The 19636-nt window shown below is 36.6% G+C and overlaps 1 protein-coding gene across 3 annotated transcripts in view; it reads left to right on the plus strand.

Moving 5' to 3' along the window:
• smarcd3a (SWI/SNF related BAF chromatin remodeling complex subunit D3a) overlaps window positions 1-19636 on the plus strand; it is a 69771-nt gene that overhangs the window by 1036 nt on the left and 49099 nt on the right. The window contains exons 1-8 of one of the 3 annotated variants that reach the window (XM_055201866.2): window positions 785-999; window positions 4899-5086; window positions 5795-5884; window positions 9726-9768; window positions 12496-12618; window positions 13184-13306; window positions 14635-14730; window positions 15802-15903. In XM_055201866.2, the coding sequence (XP_055057841.1) occupies window positions 928-999; window positions 4899-5086; window positions 5795-5884; window positions 9726-9768; window positions 12496-12618; window positions 13184-13306; window positions 14635-14730; window positions 15802-15903 (837 nt within the window). In that variant the 5' untranslated portion in view covers window positions 785-927. Of the gene's footprint in view, window positions 1-784; window positions 1000-4898; window positions 5087-5794; window positions 5885-9725; window positions 9769-12495; window positions 12619-13183; window positions 13307-14634; window positions 14731-15801; window positions 15904-19636 lie in introns of those variants that run through there. The other 2 variants (XM_055201867.2, XM_055201868.2) reach the window with 2 other exon arrangements.

The following is a 19636-nucleotide window of genomic DNA, read 5'->3' on the forward strand; positions in this document are numbered from 1 at the left end:
CTCTCTCTTTTTGCTTTTACACATGGGCAACCAAATTCATTTCTTCCCAAAACGTGTTTGCCCCTCTCCAGCACCCCTTTTTCTCTGATTGAATGGGATATTGCATTTATAGGGGCCCATCAAGGGGGTCTTCTACTGCTGAAGGGAGAGCTGAACCAATCTCTTTCGAATTATAATCGTGTGCTCTTTATGCTCTTATTAAATTCCTTTTAATTTATTTATTTTTTAACATTTTCTCTGCATTTGACAGACACTTGTATCCAAAGCAATTTACAGTATATTTAAAGTACATTTCCATCATATACATTTTTATGAGTATGTGTTCCCAGGCAATCAAATCCACAATCATGTGCACTGCTAACACAATATATAGGAATCCAAATATCTGATTAATCTATTTTGCCGTCACAGTTTATCCATTATTACAATAAAAGTAAAAAAAAAAAACCTTAATTGACTATGCCAGGTTTTTGCTTGGGAAAAGTTAGTAATTTGACCTTCACCTTGATATATATACACACACTGTTAATTTCACAAAAGCACTGACTGGAGTTCAGCTCCATGGCTGTATTTTGGCAGTCCTATCGTATTACTTAACTAGAATTCCTCTACGCATTGGTGGTCCAGCGACAGCCCCCTTCTCAGAGCCCTATCCTTCCCAACCCAGAATCTGCAAAGGAAGAAACACTACAACAAAAAGAGAGAGAGAAAGAGAGAGAGAGAGATATTTAACTCTCTCGGCCACACACTGACACGCTCTAAAAAGAGAGAAAGAGAGAGTGGAGAAAAGGAACGTCAGAGTGCCGAGAAGGAGGGAGGGAGCACTCTCTTTTGGAGAGGAGAGGGAAAGTAGTCAGGGAAGGACATAGAGAGGCAGTGGTTGCAGGAATAAAGGAATCAGAAGAGAGAGGATTTTTATAAATTGACATGGAGGATTCTGCTGGAGGAGCTCGTAAAGCCACCAAGAGTAAACTGTTTGAGTTTCTCGTCCATGGAGTGGTGAGTGAGTGAGCAAGCGAGCGTGTTTGGATCTGCATGTGGAAGTGTGTGGATCTGTCCAGGGTCTGTGGGATGCAGTGGGTGCTGTTGTTAATTTTGTAATCAATTTTAATAAAAATCGCAGGAGAGGGGTACGGGAAGTGGTGACAAGTTATAGCATGAAGGTGCTTGATCATCAACCTGCAGAAGTATAAGACGAAACTATGCAGACTTGGACTACGGTGGGAGAGAGATGAAGAGATGCTAGTGAGGAACAGAAGATGCTTGTGTGTGTGCGTGGAGGCGAGGAAGGGTGTGTGAAGAAGACCCTGAGGGAAAATCGCACATTAAAATTTTGCTGTGTTATTTTATTCGCCAGTGAGCATGCAGTGGACGAATGCTTGGCTGTAATTAAATTGGTGTCAAGATGTTTACTGTACAACTGTGTTAAAGGACTAATTAAGTTAATGAAGACTTTTGAAAACTTTTGAGAGACATATAGCTGCTATCTACTGGAACTATTGTTTTGCATAAATAAGTTGACTGTAAAGGGTATTCTAAGGTTTTTGTTGTCTTCACTTTAACAATAAGTAGTTGATGTGTTAAAAAATAAAATTATGTCATAACTTCGTATTAATCAGTGGAAAACAAAAGTATACATTTGTCAAGTGTACTGGTAGCTCTTTTCCTTGTTTATTACAGTCAAAAAAATTGTAAGTTATTTAAATTAAGTTACTTAAATAGTAAGGCTGTGTCTGAAAACACATACTGTCACAGTCATCGACCGTTGAAACAGTAGGTACTCTCTAGGGCTGTCACGGTTATGAAATTTGGCTGACGGTTAATTGCCTAATAAATTGTGGCGATTATGGCGATTAATTGCTTGTTTTAGGGCTTTGATGATTATGCTGATTAATTGTCTATTTTATTGCTTTGACACTTAATTCTCATACATTTTTTCGTTTGTTTATGAAATAATTTTCACATATTGTTGTGATTATTAAAATTTTGCAAGGTTTACCCGGCAGTAAACATTAATACATAACACATGTTTAAAAGTAATCTGATACAGTCTCGTTTATACAGGCGCTGCAGCTCCCCCTTGTGTTTTTAGAGAGATGTGCAATCATTGCGGTGATCTGAAATCATCACAATGAGGTCAAACAATCGCAATGAGACGATTATTTAATCATTATGAAAGCCCTAGTACTAGTGAAAGAATTAATTTGGACGTCCTACATCTGCCATGTTGATATATCACTTGACATGCGTCATCATAACAAGAAGTTAGTCTTTAACTCGAATGACTTTAATCTAGCGCAATTCAACCACAAGGGAAAGCTGTTTAATATATGTATTTGCATTTGACTACAGCCTTGTTACCTCTTTGGAAATTTTTGAATCAAACAACGCCTCTCCTTCTTCTCCTTCTTTGGATAACTCCTCTTCCAGAGGATCACGGGATAGTAAAGGGTCCATCGACACGGGATAGTAAAGGGTCCATCGAATGAACACGTTGGGATCCTGCCGGAAGTAGTCATCTGGGTACTATTTTTGGAATAATATGAATTCGAAATACCACTCGCCTCGTATACTATTTAGTATGGAAGTAGGCATTTCGGAAGCCGCCTGTGTATAAATTTTTCACTTTCATCTGAATCTTATAGGTAGCTGATTTTAATTGGTCCGGGCTGGTCTTTTGCAGTATAGACCAGTTTTACAATTTTCTCACTGTGACAGGCACATTTATCCAAAGTGACCTATACAGTGCACTACAACATATACATTTCATCATTATGTGTGATCCTTGGGATCAAACCCATGACCTTTCTGCTACTAACACGTGATCTACCAATTGATGCGCTACAGGAACAGCAGTTTCAAACACGACTACTGTATATCCCAACCGATGTGTTATATAAGTCTGTCACTTTAGAATTAGAAAAGTGCTTTTTCTATAAAGCTGTCCTCTATGATGCGCAACGCTGCAGCCCCAAACCGACCTCCCCTAATGCGCGTCCAATGCGACCTTGAGAGCCGGGGATTGGCAGAGGCGTGCAGAGACGTGTATCGAAACCGCTTCCCATTTCCAGCTGCGTCCACATGTTCACGTCCCACTATATCTCGGATGTTCTGGGATTGGACCGGGTCCTGACACCCCTGGAGCTTGGCCTAGTTTGAGAAGTGATGAGTGGGTCATGAGGGTCGGAGAACAATGCAGGAGCTTCTCTGGCAGAGGTGCGCTGTGCACACACTGCAGGGAGGATTGAAGCTGGGGACTTTGGCTCAGATTCTGGAAGTTCAGTGAACTTCACAGTGACTTTGTGACTTTGTCATTATGAGTCAGGAACACTAGATCTCGAATGTCCTGCACAACTCACGTACATTCATTTTATTCATGCACTTGTAGATACTAAATAGACTTAGAGTGCATCACAATGTATACATTTTATCACTATGTGTGTTGCCTGGGATCAAACACATGATCTTTTGCCCTGCTAATGCAATCCTCTACCAATTAAGCTAGTTTTTGTTTAGTTTTACTATTTTGATTCTAGAATCTAGAAGATGCCAGTGCAATGATTATTTGCTTAATTAATTCCATTATAATGCAATTTTATAGCACTAAGATGTTTTAGGTGTTTTATAATATAAAGCATTGACAAAATTAAAAAGACGTTCAACAAAATGTTACTATTAACATGAAGGAAAGTGAATGCGGACTAGATAAAATAGAAAGCTGTTTAACATCACAGTTTTCTCAGCTGTCTTTTAACATTAGTCTTTTATAGCACCTCCATGTTTCAGTTAAGGGCCAAAGCAGCTGTCGATTTTGAAGTGACAGGCACAGGTGCAAGAGGCGCTGGCCTAGTTCAGCTTCACATACTGAACCAAGAGGGCATTAAAGTACTCTTAAGTTCACATTAGCTGCAAACCATAAAAAACAATGTTAAATATAGAATATTAATATTATCAATATGATCCATATTTATTTTGCACAACTTTGGACAAAACAACACCTTTAGATTGAACAGGTTATTTCACAAAATAATAAAAAAATTCTGCGGTCCTGTATAGATTTTTTATACTTTTAATAGTAAAGGACTCACTTTACACTGGGCATTTGAATATGTTTTTTTACATATCCACTGTAAAAAAAATTTGTAGAAATTACAGTGTTATTGCAGCTGGGTTGCCGGTAACTTACCGTAGATTTAAATTTATGTTATTTACTGGCAACATTTAGAAGTTAAATGAACATTAAACATTTACAAGTCTCTACAGAGTAAAACCAAAAAAACTGCATCAAGCAAAACATTCTGGGAAACAAAATCTGAAGCAAAAAACAGAAAAAGGTTGATGATGATTTCTGGTTCCCAGAATGCTTTGCATGAGGCTGTTATTGTATAGTTTTATTCTGTAAAGGTAAAGACTTGTTAATATTTAAAATGTATTTACAAACTCTTGCCAGTAAATAACATAAATTTAAATCTACGGTAAGTTACCGGCAACCCAGCTGCAATAACATTGTAATTTCTACTGAATTTTTGTACAGTGTATCTACCCTCTTTGTCACCTAAATTTGGGATTTTCTGCTCTTAATTGTTACAATTAATAGAGGTACTAATTTGCATTTGGCAGTACAATAATTTAATAAAAATCTAGTTTACAGTATAATGACATTGTAATTATTTGTGTTTACTGCACAGTTGTATTATGTTATATACTACCTATAACATATGAAGAGCTCGGAGCAAAAACTGTCAAAAATGGTCTCAGCACATTGTATACGTTCATCAAATACTTTTGCTTCAAGTCCGCTTAATTCTGCCCTCCATCAATTCAGAAATACCGCTTTGTTGGCAGATATTATTATTGCCATGTGACTTTTTACTGTAAGATTGCTCTTGTCTCCACAGCGTCCAGGGATGACCTCAGGGGCACGAATGCCCCATCAAGGAGCTCCCATGGGGCCTCCCGGACCTCCGTATGGAGGAACGCCACCTATTCGGCCAGGGATGCCTAACCCAGCCCTGGACCCCAACCGAAAACGCCCCGCCTCAACCCAGCCTGTGCAACCTCCCCCAGTCCAGAATCGTCCTAGAAAGTGAGTTCATGTAAAAATGGGGTTTTTTTTCAGCTCACTTTACACTCTTAAAATTAAGGTGCTTCACAATGCATAGAAAAACCTTGCAGTTCTGTAAAGAACCTTTAACATGCAAAGATCCTTTCTGTTTCACAAAAGGCTTTTTTTCCAAAATAGTATTTAAAAATTATAATTAAAGGAACAGTATGTAAGAAATGTATATAAATGAATCATAAAATGGCCCTGATATGTTACTAGACATTAAGAAATCATTTTCATTTCAAATAATTAATATCATTGACAACAGTGGTCTGGCCAGGATATTGTCATTTAAAAAGTGGAGTTGCAGCCCTCAACTGATGTTTATGTTGTCATTTTGTGTATTGGCCACCAGTTGTGTGATTGCAGTACCAGTTTTAGCCACAAGTTTTGTGATTGCAATACCAGTTTTGGCCACAATCCTGCATACTGTTCCTTTAAGTATGTCCTAAATCATAGTTTGTTGAAAAGAGTATCCATAAAGTTCCCGGATGGTCTACTGTTTCCGATGAAGATTCAAAGTGTAGATCCATGCACACTCGTACAAAATAGCATCCTTTTTTAATTATTAAGCTTCAAAAGTGTAGACTGTACATCATTTCTAATGCTTTCTGGGCCATAGTTTCTTAAACTTGCAACACTGTATTAAAGTGACTAACTAGAGGTACCCCGAATCCCATTAACCTATAGGAAGCCACTTGGATTTCCAGCAACAAATGAGATATCTGCGAGACAGATGGACATGAGAGAAGCCCAGTCAGATCCTCCGATTGGATCCAAGTAGGCTGTTTATTCTGCTGCATGTTAGCTTGATAGTCTGTGATGGACATGTCCCTGCTAGACTGGCTTGTTCCCGTTTGCGGCATCACACTTCACTGGTCTCTATTTGCCCAATGCATGTGTGCATTTAATGTAACAGATTAAATTAAAACAAGCATTCACTGAAATGGTTGTAAAAGGTCAACACGACCTGAGTGTTGAGAGTTATGCATGCCAGAACATGGAGCTCAGGCCAGATAGATGTGTGTGCAGGTTGCATGACCCTAGTGACACGACATCAGATCCATCAGACACAGGCCCTTCTGATGACACCCGTATCTTCTTTCACTCCTTATCATTAACGTTCGTTCTGTGAACTATGACTCCAATTCAATGAAAAGCTACATGGATTGCTTGAGGCATTCAACCTCATACCTCCTCCAGCACCAAATCTCCTCTTCTCAACTTCTCCCGGAGGAACATTGTGGCTTGGGGTGGATGAGTCGGGCCATGAGAAAGTTTATACTCCAGAGGGGGTGTGGATGTGAATGTGGACAGACATTTCCTGTTCCGATGGCCTCATGTGTTCCTCAGCTCTGGTCTCAAGGAGCCGTCAGGGTGTCTGTCAATGGAAAACATTTTGTTTGATAATGAATCATATGCACCATGATTGTGGTAGAGGAATGGAAGTGAACATCTTTCTGATAACGGAAGCCATTGTGTGAGACTTAAATGTGCATATTTTGATGCACAGATCACAACAGCGGTGTATTTTCAATAATGTGGATGACAGAGATCTGGTTAACAAATAAGATATATTACAATAACTAAGACAGCCAGATGTGTAAGCAGCAGGCCAACACTCTTAGTCTTGCATACACAGAATCACACATGGTGAAACATAAAGGGGTGCTGCATCAACTATGGGTACTTTTGAATTCTCTTTTACTGTTTTTTAACTGTGTATCTACATATATCAATATGTTATTTTTGGCATTTTATTGTAATTTATTCCCTAATTTATAATTTCCATTACACAATGTATTAATTGTACTGCATACGTGATGGAAATGACGCGTTATAATTTTTTTTAAAGGACAATAAGTAGGATTTTCCACCATCTAGTGGTGAAATTGTATTTTGCATTCAAACAAATAGTGATCTCTAGCACCTCGCTTTTCCAAATGCGTGTTGAAACTACGGTAGCCGTTATTTACTTACTGATCTTCTTGTCCGTTTCAGCTGGTTCGCGTGTTCTGAATGAAAACCCGATGTGAAAACGCGTTGCGGTAGGCTAGTGCTTTTTGTCCCTGTCTGCTATTATAGTTTTTCAATATGGCGAAACGACATGGAAGCCTTCTAGGACTTTTAATGTAAATAAAAAGAAGAAATTCTAAGCTTACAAAGAAAAGTCAGATCATTGGCAGAGGTCATTTGACACCAATGAGGACATATTTATGAATAAAGACATTGATTTTGACTAATAAAACACACATTTTCCCTTTAAATTAAGTAAAACAGTCTGTTCATAAATGTTTATGTATATTTAATTTGTTTTCACCAGCAAGACTTGTCCTTCATATATAACAACCTTATAGTTTGTGCAAGCTGCTTATTACGATGTACTGTAATGTTTCAATGATTAGCGCCCTCTAGTGGCCCTTATTACAACCAGTGGTTATGTTTCAAGGTTGTCTGCTTTAGATTAGGGCTGGGCCGATACCACAACCTTGAGTATCTGTCGATACCGATCCAATACCATCTCTATCGCCCTTTTAATCAATTAAGCTGCAAATAACACAATTGTTAGCCGTACAAAAAGCATCATGCTTAAACAGAGCTACGTAACTCAAACATTTTACTGTGAAACAAATGACTGTGCAAATACAAGACTTATTGAAACATTGTGCAATGCTGCTGCTTCATTTTTATTTAAATGTTTCAAACAGGTTCTAGTAGCAACATTTTTAGTTAGTCAGCAGAAAAATTCAAAATGAAATTTAAGGTGTAACTTTGGACAATTTAAAGTGCAACTTTGTGCAAATTAATGTTGCTCAGCAAGTTGCGCTTTAACCCAAGTTGCCATGATAAGGTCTGTGTTGGTATTGGATCGGAGTGTACTTCCAGACTTCTACAATATTCGATTCGCCAATATCGGACTAATATCGATACAGAATATCGTATCGGCCCACCCCCTACCTTAGATGCATTTCATTTTCTGCATTTGTAAAATTTAAAAGGGTTTTTATGAACATTATGGTTTTAAAGATATTTTGCAGCATCTAACCCCGCCCCTACCCTAAACCCAACCATAAATTCACCAATAAACAACAGTATAAAAGTATTACAAACAACTTGCGTTGCAAACCTTGCGAACTTGAGCCATAAGATCACTTATATGAACAACTCCAAAAACTCATCGCACACAGTCAGAGCTCATTTTAACATAAAGAGCTAATAGCATTTAACACTGCAAACCGAAGTAATGATCGGTCATGAGACAAACGAGAGCCAATGTCATTTTTCACAACCTAAGATGATGTTTTGCTTCTTCTGGCGGCAGTTAATGAACGATCTGGAAAATTGAAGCCGCTGGCTCTTTGATTGCCCCCTGGTGGCTAGCTGCAGTACAAGTCATAAACCCCGCCCTCTCCATGCAAACGAACTTGGATCTATATAAAAAAAATGATTTACACTTCCAATAAAATTTTCCGAAAGATGGTATTGGTCCTTTTTAGGTAGTTGTTACAACACTGATATATGTTCAATTGTTCATTTTTGTGATGCATTTTATTTTAGCTAGTATTTTAATGCTATAGAAACGGGGCGTGTCGTTATGATTGGCGCGGTTGAATTAGGCGCGCAAGCGTTTGGGCCGAAGTTTGATACAGCGGCTCCGCATTTGGCTCCACAGAAGATTCCATCTTGTCATGCCCTGGCTCCAAATTGATGTTTTTATGTAACATGCAGCGCCCATGGTCGGACATTTTTGGCTTTAATTCATTAAAATAAAAGGAAACAACGTCGCTTTGTCCATGTTTTTTACAGTCTATGGTGTACACACAGAATTTGAGATTTACAGCAAATAATGATTAATTTTGTGTCTTTTTTCATATAAAGTGATAATTTGACATCGGTACACATGGAATATTTGTATTTGTAAGAAAATGGTGACAGTTTTGATGCCTAGTTATCATATCCTAATGTCATCATTGCAAAATTATACCCCCATCTATAATGTCATACCCAGTATACTACGTTTCACCTGCTGCCAGTAGAGGCATCAATTTAGTAAATGGCACGCATCTTTGAGTCATATTTGGGGAGTTGACAAATGACCTAAACAATCGTATGTGTTGGTAGGATTATTTGAAATGAATAATTTTCAAACAATGTTTATATGATTTATAAACATTTTACACTTTTTAAATGTAATATATTTTTTATGATCGATTTTTATATTGTAACTGCAAGTGTTATCAAATCGATACGTAAAACCCATCCGATAAGGTCAAAAATGAATGAAAGGATGAAAAATATCAGTGGCGGTTCTAATGTAATAAATAAATAAATAATGCAGACTGTAATAAACAAAAAAAATTCAACTTGAATCAGTCTCAAGGATACAAAGTGCCGGTAGTTGAAAAAACAACAAACAAAAAAACATTACCAGTATGTGTTTTAAACTCCCTCACTAATCACGCACATACTGCACACAGAAACACACACACAGCTGGAAAAACGTCTGGATGGGTCCCAGTTATTTAGCAGATGGCCTGTGGACTCTGCTATCAGTCACCATAGTAACATGCTCTCTCTCTCTCTCTCTCTTTTTCTTTTTCTCTCTTTCCCCCATTCGTAGTGCCAAGAGAAGAAAAATGGCAGACAAGATTCTCCCTCAAAGGGTGAGGTCCATCACTATGCTTTTTATCTTTGCATGCATGTGTGTATTTTATGTGCCAAGCCAAAAGTGTGATTGCATTGTGCAGGTAATTATCCTGGGGAGGGGGGGCAGAAAGTAAAAGGGGGTGAACAGGACAGTCACAAAGATCTTTTTTATTTGGTGTTCTGTTTGGTGGTTTAATTCCCGGAGTGTGTGTTGCCGTGTGTTTGCATGGAGAACAGGGATGTGTGTGGAGGCACGAGACTGATTTGGTAATACGCCTCCGTTGGGATGTGACACGCCACAGAGGAATTGGAGACCGGAGTTGATGTGTGTATTAGTGGTAGTGGGTTCTAGAATACCAAGGGTACAACACACACGAATATTATCCTCCCAGTGTCTTTCGTAACAGGTGAAACCCAAGATGTTAATTCATTGTGATGGGGTTTATAAATGCTGGAAGTCACATGGGAAATAGAGAATGATGCAATAGAGTGAAAATCAGGAGCATGTCAAGTTACAGTTTTTCCTTGTATCACACAAGGACAAACATGATTTGTTTCAGTAAAAAGTCGTAAACAAGAGACAAAATGTTAAACAGTCATTGACTTAAAAGGTTGCTATTGAGTCATACTTAAGAAGCAACTGAAACATCATGGCAGTAAATAATATAATTAATAACACAAAAATTATCACATGTGATCACTCTATTTTATTGCTTTTTCTGCTGACAATCTCATTACTGTAATACTGTCTATGACAAAGAGAGTAAAATTAAAATATCCTGAAAATAATTGGATATTCTACTAAATATTCTCAAATGACAAAATTTTAATTATAATTTTATTATGAAAAAAATTATAATTATAAAAATGTTTGAAAAAACAACTTTACCATAAAATTAACATTTAATAACTTTACATTTAAGAACAATAATTTAAAACGTATAATAACAATTATAGACCCTACTTTGCATTTATTTAAACTAAAATTATTAGCTTATTAAAATTATTTAACTTATTAAATTATTCACCACCTGACCTATGCAATGAATTTACATTTTCACAGACCTCTACTTGGATGCTACTTTGCCTGTGATATCAAATTCATAAATATCCCTTTAAATACAATTAAAACGTGTTTGATAAAATTGGTTGTACCACCTGACACGGAAAGTGTACTAGCTTACCCATTACATTAAAGTAGCTATTTTCGCAGCATTTGAGATAAACTCTACAAACTATTTATCAGAGTTGTATAGTACTTAAGTATTTTTACTTTCTACATAAAAGTAAATTTTCAATTATTCGTATTTTATTAATGTTTTTCTTTGGAAAACATACATTCCAAAACATATTATCATAATTTTTACTCCACTACATTTCATAATTTCAAGTTTTTGGTTTATATTTAATTTTTAAGTACATTAAACATCTAGTAATTTTTTGTACTTAAGTAAAAAAAAATTTCGTACTTTTACTCAAGAAAGTAAAAGTACACAATTTTTATGTAATTAGGCATTAAATCAATTTTAATATGCAATATATAATGAATACACAGTATGATTCTATGCTTTAGAATGTAGTGAACATTTTTTAGTAAAGAAAAGTAAATTTTTTCCGAAGACAAACACTCTGATAAAGCACGGATGCTTGGAAAATGTAACTAAAATACTTAAGTATTATACACCTCTGATATTTATAAACCCGTAAAGACCACCTGGGGTTCTTTGTATGATGTAATATCATGTTTACTATTTATACTTGTTAACTTCTTCATAAAAGGCCTATATTGTGGTCGTACAACTTGACATTTGAGAACATCCAAATTGTTGGATAAATATTTTTCAATGAATCTAACAACCCAACACATACTGATATTCGTGAAGTTTGTTTATAGGAAAGGTTTTGAACATAAAATAATGCCAAAGTATCTTATTTTCAGTTTTTGATCATTTAAACACCATTTTTAACAGTTGCACCACTGCCATTTTAAGTTTGAGATACCAAACTAAAATTTGTATTTATTATTAAAAAGTACTACAAAAAATGTATTTTAATTAAATACGTTAGAATAAAGTGACACATGTCATAATCAAGTTATTTTTATGCCCAGGACACAACAATATGCATGTCATGTCATTGACCCAGATATCAAAATATACTTTATTAATGTCTGATTATGTATGAATAATAACAACTTGATTAGGCAGCATGGCTTAATTTTACTTTAACAAAACATGAAATGGTATTGACCGTTTTAAATGGTTACGGTAATGAGATTTCCCAAGGCCTTTGGTGTTAAATTGTCAGTAAAAGGTTTGTTTAAAGGCAGATCAACTTAAGAAGCAACTGAAACATCATGGCAGTAAATAATATAATTAATAACACAAAAATGAACAAACTAAAGAATAATTTCTCTATTTTATTGCTTTTTCTGCTGACAATCTCATTACTGTAATACTGTCTATGACAAAGAGAGTAAAATTAAAATATTCTGAAAATAATTGGATATTCTACTAAATATTCTCAAAGGACAACATTTTAATTATAATTTAATTATGAAAAAAATTATAATTGATGCAATTATTAAAAATAAACAGATTTTGTGGGGAAAAATCACCTTGCTCTCTATTAGCCTCAGTCCTTCAAAAACTGTGAATGTTCTGGATGTCTCTAATTTTCAGGATATGAATAACTGACAATATTCCAAATGCAATTGGAGTTTAATTGTTGCCTTTTTATATTAGATTCGTGAGTTGGTGCCCGAGTCCCAGGCATACATGGACCTCCTGGCATTTGAACGCAAACTTGATCAAACCATTATGAGGAAGAGGGTGGACATACAAGAAGCCCTTAAAAGACCAATGAAGGTGTGTATACATGTGTTACCTGTATGACAGTGGTTTTTGTTAGAGAACACATTTTACGTTTTTAATTTTACTAACTTGTACTTGGTGATAATTAAAACAGCACTCTGTGCCAAGTAATGATATCTTGTTTAGCCTAAAAATAATAAGGTACTGACATTAAAAGACCAAGAGGAACAAAATGATTAAACAATAATTAAATTCAACTTTTTCATATTAGTATAAATATGTTATAGGCTTCAGAATAAATAAATATAAACTCGTATGGTCCAAAACACTGACAAAATTCTCTTACAGAAGATATAAGCATTCAAAACCTACAGTTTAAAAAGGTCTATACTTTTATGACATCACCCTACACTTCAGCTTCTCATCAAATTTCCTGTCCAATCAAATGCTCTTTAGATGCTGAAGCGTCCCGCCTTTTATGTATGTCTTTGCTGGACTGTGCCATAAGTGAAACGCTATTGGTTAGTTTTAAAAAGGGGGAGGCAAATATGGCGGCAGAGTGACGCGACTTCGACTTTGCTTCAATGGGCTTTTAAAGGTAAACTGTGTTCTCTTGTAGCAAAAGCGCAAGCTCAGATTGTACATTTCAAACACATACAACCCTGCCAAGCCTGACGCAGAGGACTCAGAGGCCAGCATTGCATCCTGGGAGTTGCGTGTAGAGGGCAAACTGTTGGATGATGTAAGCATTGAGTTTGCATTTATAATCTTACCATCTGTCCTGTACTTCAGTGTTGTATTGATGTACCTTAGTGTTATTATTTTCAATCTGTTAAACTGAATACATTGATTTTTTAACCTTGTTTAAAGGGGACATTTCACAAGACTTTTTTGAGATGTCAAATAAATCTTTGGTGTCCCCAGAGTACATATGTGAAACTCTGACTCAAAATATCATATAGATAATTTATTATAGCACGTTAACATGTTAACATGTTGACAGTGAGCAAAAATGGTCCGATTTTGTTTTGGGTGTGTCCTTTTCAATGCAAATGAGCTGATCTCTGCACTAAATGGCAGTGCCGTGGTTGAATGATCCCCTTCTGACATCACAAGGGGAGCCATATTTCAATTACCTATTTTTTTCACATGCTTGCAGAGAATGGTTTACCAAAACTAAGTTACTGGGCTGATCTTTTTCACATTTTTTAGGTTGATAGAAGCACTGGGGACCCAAGTATAGCACTTAAACATGGAAAAAGTCAGATTTTCATGATATGTCCCCTTTAACTTAATTAATGATTTAATACAACACAATTCTTGGACATTTAGGTACACTTTAAAAAAACTACAATTGCGTCAAAAAAGGACAAACCCAACCCGTTGGATTGTAATTTAACCAATGCTGGGTTGTTTTAAAAAAGCAGTGTGTACATTTTAGCGGCATCTAGTGGTGAGGTTGCGAATTGCAACCAACGGCTCAGTCCACTGCTCACCCCTTGTTTTTGAAACGCATAGAGAAGCTACGGTAGCTGCCACCAGACAAACATGTCATTGTTGGAGACAACTTATTAAAAAAAATTGTCCTTTAAGGGCTTCTGTAAAAAAAGGGCGGCACAAAATGGCGACTTCCATGTAAGGGGACCCTCTTTGTATGTAGATAAAAAGGTCTCGTTCTAAGGTAATAAACACATAACAGTTCATTATGAAAGGTCTTTATACACCCCTGATAATATAGCTTTGTATATTATTTTGCATTTCTGTCAAGAGATTCTTCTAAAAATTACACACTGCACCTTTAACTAAAAAAAAACAGTGGCAGCTGGGTTAAAAATGACTACAACTACAGTTACTACAATTTTATTAATAGTCACAAATTGCCATTTAGATCGACACAGACACTTTGTAAACTGATGTCAGCATTATTTTACAACACGATCCATTAAAATTAAATTTAATCTTAACAACAAATGTCATTTTTATTATTATACCATATTGTGTATATGTGAATATTTACACTTCTATTTTATGGTTAATCTTTATGCTTTATTACACGCTATGTACATTTAGCCCGGGAAACAAAAGAGGAAGTTTTCTTCTTTCTTCAAGAGCCTGGTTATTGAGTTGGATAAGGATCTGTACGGCCCTGACAATCATTTAGTGGAGGTGAGAATGAATTTACTCACAGCCATTTTAAAAATGTTTGATATTTGCAACAAACCAACGCTAAAAGCGATTAACATGCAAGAATCTCCCGTTTCACTCCAACCGTGGTTGGAAATAAGACAGGGCACAAAGATGTCACATTTCTTAACACATCTTTAAGCATTCCTTGGTCTTTGTTTTGTGTTCATCCACAGTTTGGAATGCGAGAGAAAGTCATAATGAAAAGTTCAGATAACCAAACCACATGAAAAGCATGTTTTTATGGTCGCAATAGCAACGTGATACATATATTGAAGTTGCCCGTGACACTGTGAAGTGATGACATTGCAGCCAATTGCAAGAAAAAAGAAATGCATATGTGAACCCAAAACCTCTTACAGAGGACCGAATGTAGAGTTTTTGTTCTCCAAGAGAGCATTTTACTCCATCTTAGTGAAGAAGCTATTGTGCACAGGTGCTATTCAGGCAGACTCAGGCATTTACATTACACAAGGGAACCTTTCCAGCTGTCTCACGCACTTAATATTTATGGGCTTTGTTAGGGACATTCACATCTAGAGAGGGCAGATTCACAGCGGCGCCCCCCCGAATCTCAAGGAGTGAACCTCGTGTCTTCGGCCCATTCATTCGGTGCCCGTTTCCCTCCTGGCAAGGAACGTGCGCGCGGCACATTCGGCTTTATTCAATTGGTGGCTCTTTAAACTGTCCTTGGTGGTTGTCGGTTTTCATCACGCCAGATTGCAGCATGTGATAAAAGAATGATTTACCTGTGTAGAAAGACAGCATTGAAAAAGCCTCCAATGTCAAGGAAAGCTAATTTAGTTGAGCTGTGAGTCATTGCCATTATGTTGTGTCTTTTAAATAGTAGTGTGACCACTCAAAAACAGGCTGGGGTTTAGGAAAAGAAGCAGCGAACGCATTTACAGAGCCTTATTTTATTCATGCTACCACTTTTCTGATCTTGTCAGTTTAATTCGATTGAATGTTTTTTATAAGAAACGTATATATTTATTTGTTTATGTGACTTCATAAATATGTATGCTTTTATGAGTATGTATTTTGTCTTTACAGTGGCATCGCACCCCTACGACTCAAGAGACAGATGGTTTCCAGGTGAAGAGGCCCGGTGATGTGAATGTTCGCTGTACCCTGCTCCTCATGTTAGATTATCAGGTTTGTGCTGAATTGGCAGATTACAGTTTGAGATTACAGACGATGGTTTACTGGTGCAGATTTGTTGGGGTTTTACGCTCACAGAGTGACTGCATTGAAATTCTGGGAATTCAAATCTAGAAATAAATACAATGTTTTGGGGGTCCTGAGTCATAAATCAAATGAGCAAAATTGTGACACTAAGCTTGGTCACTTTTAAGTGCAATTTGTCAACCTTTAATGAAGAAATTATATCAAATTAAAGAACACACCCTCTGCTTTCAAACAAACAATAAACAAACAAACAAACAAACAAAATGGGGAAAAAACGTTTCATTATATATTTACTTTTTCTACTTAATTTAATCACTGAAATATGGATATTTCTCTTCAAAAGTACAACATTTTGAGCAAAAGGCTTAAAAAATTGCGTTTTTGTAAAGGAATTTATGTTAGAGATCAGACTCAGAATGACTATCAAACATAAAGGCAGTTAAAATAAATCATTAAATCTTTTTAACTTCCGTTTTTGATCAATTCGGTTTGGCGCCATCTGGTGGATAAAAGCGTTATTACACTTTCACTTTGAAATTCGTGCATCAACTTTGATACATCGGTGCATCACTAGTGCATTGTGTAACTTTTGGAAGGATGTCTTGACAGAAATGCAATATAATTTACATAACTATATTATCAGTGGTGTATAAAGACTTTACATAATGAACTGTATTGTTTTAAATACCTTGGAACAAGCTGTTTTTATCTACAGTGAGGAAAATAGGTATTTGAACACCCTGCTATTTTGCCAGTTCTCCCGCTTGGAAATCATGGAGGGGTCGGAAATTGTCATCGTAGGTGCATGTCTACTGTACGGTGGCCCTGAAGTGCAAACCACAACAACAAATTACTAAACAACAACAAATTAAAAAACAACAACAAATTAAAAAAACACTACAACAAATTAAAAAACACTACAGCAAATTAAAAAACAGCAACAAATTAAAAAAACACTACAGCAAATTAAAAACCACTACAGCAAATTAAAAAACACTACAACAAAATAAAAAACAAATACAAAAATATAGCTGCAAGCAGCAATGCCGGGGTCAAGCCGAAAAGGGCACAAAAGGATGTAAAATTGAGATTGGATAAGCAGATTGAAGAACCTAGGTAAACCTAAGAATTTTAGATGAAAAAACTAAAAAGTTATCAACAAAAATAATCTAAGTTCTTGTCTACTGAAATCGTCCTTCTGTTGTTGACAATCATGGAACATTAAAGCACTGAAAGAAATGTGAGTGGTGTTTGCAATGGCAAAACATGGGTCACATCATGTTATAACAAGTTTAATTAGTCAAAAGAGACCATCCCCGTGTCTCTACGATGTTCTGATGCAGAGATATAGCTTTTGCAAAAACGGTTGATAAGGTATTCTCAATGGTTGCTGGGGAGTGAATTGGCAACCACCAGTGATTATAGTCAAAGCCATGAAATGAATAATCCATGATGACTCATGGTTTTAGATGTGTTGTTGCAGTAGTTTTAGGCAAAAATACCATATTCTATCTCAAAACCAGTAGGTGGCACAATGACGAAATTGTACTTGCAACATTAGATCATGATTGTGTTACATCTATCTAGTTTTATGACTATACACTTTAGTTTAGTTAAGAAACAGTTGTATGACCATAAGGCTGGCTTGTTATCAAAGGTTTTGTTCAATTATAAGGCCAACTAGTGGTGCAAGCATGCAATTTTTTTGTGTAGCCTCAGAATGTGCTCATACATCAGTGCATCAAAGCTGGTGAAAAAATCTCTTTTCGTTACGAAGTTACAATCATTTATGTGTAAAAAACACAAAATTTGAAGGTAGTTTTTCGTTTTTTGCAATTTTCGGCCATTTCTGATGAAAATTTTAATATAACGCCAATAGAACTTTTTGTTCAGAAGGTAAAGTTAGTTTCTTCCTATGGTGTTTTCGAGTCGATCGGAAAAACGCTCATGGAGATATTCACGCGTGTTTTTTAAGCGCTATTTTGCTGCGCAGGGTTAACCGTAAGGCGAAATCTGGCATGTTTCGTATCGTTGGACTCGGCAACGATTCAGAACTACAAAGAAACAAGTCCCATGAAAATACGTCAATCGCAGCCAAAGTTATAGGTGTATAAAACATTCGTCTGGCCACTAGGTGGCGCTGCGACGAAACTGTGCATGCACCCTCAGTTCCTGACTGGCATCACAAGTACCAAGTGTTGTGTCAATAGGCTTAAGTTTGGCGAAGATACAGACAAAAACCTGTTTTTTTGCACTCTACGTAAAATTTGTTGATGCGCCATACGACAAAGGATTGGTTTATCAAAATTCTTTTAATAACTTTTTGCCTTAAGTGTCTATAGATGCTGCATACTGATTTTCGTGGCAATCGGACAAAAGCCCTAGGACGAGTTCGCAAAAGTAGGTTTTACGAATAATTCAAAATGGCGGAAAATTTTCATGACGGAAAATGACGTCATAGGGTCCAATCGAATCGTCTTGAGCCAAGGAATCAGAGGAAGCAAGAATTTTGTTTATAGGACTTACGGATCAGAAGTTATAAGCAAAAACATAAGTGCAACTTTGGACTATTGGTGGCGCTAGTGGGTTAGACATAGAGACTCCAAATTTGCTATGGGGACACATTGGACTGTCCTTTATCAGTGTGCCAAATTTCATAACTTTCCTACGTACGGTTCTATGGGCTGCCATAGACCGCAATGGCGGAAGAAGAAGAAGAAGAATAACTAAATATAGCTGCAAGCAGCGATACCGGGGTCAAGCCAAACATGGCAAAAAATGATTCATACGTGATGACTGCCATGATTTAACATCTAAGTTTGCATTAGTTTTATGAAAAAAAGCAATTTTTTTGTATCTTGAGACCACTAGGTGGCACTGTGCCAAAAGAATAGATGGTGCCTCAGGTCATGACTGTGATGACACCTACCAAATTTAGTGTAAATACAATAAAGCGATACGGAGATATAACCTTTAATTGCATTGACCACTAGGGGTCACTGACCAAAAAATAAATTGTGACTCAGGTCTTGATTGTGATGACACCCACCAAATTTGGTGTGAATACAATAAAGAGATGCAGAGATATATCCTTAAATGACTTGACCACTAGGGGGCACTCACCAAAAAATAAATTGTGACTCAGGTCTTGATTGTGATGACACCCACCAAATTTGGTGTAAATACAATAAAGAGATGCAGAGATATAGCCTTAAATGACTTGACCACTAGGGGGCACTGACCAAAAAATTAATTGTGACTCAGGTCTTGATTGTGATGACACCCACCAAATTTGGTGTAAATACGATAAAGAGATGCAGAGATATAGCTTCAAATCTCTTGACCACTAGGGGGCACCGGAAAGTTTACAAGTCCTCCCAGAACATGTTGCTGATGAACTATACCAAGTTTCATAACAATACGCAATTGCGTTTCTGAAATACTTGAACTTAAAGAAAAATTCAAAATGGCCGACACACAAAATGGCCGACCAAAAACCATTTGGTATCGTTTGACTCGGCATGCCTCAAGAAATCTAACAAGACCACCTTCATGATTTTAGACTCAAGTTTGAAGTAGTTATATGCGAAAATAGGCATTTTTCGAATCTCGTGACCACTAGGTGGCGCTGTGACGAAACGTTGCAGGCACCCTCAGGTCAAGACTGTAATGACATATACCAAGTTTCGTGTCGATACAA

Source organism: Misgurnus anguillicaudatus, chromosome 2 (assembly GCF_027580225.2).
Source record: "Misgurnus anguillicaudatus chromosome 2, ASM2758022v2, whole genome shotgun sequence".
Classification (NCBI taxonomy): domain Eukaryota; kingdom Metazoa; phylum Chordata; class Actinopteri; order Cypriniformes; family Cobitidae; genus Misgurnus; species Misgurnus anguillicaudatus.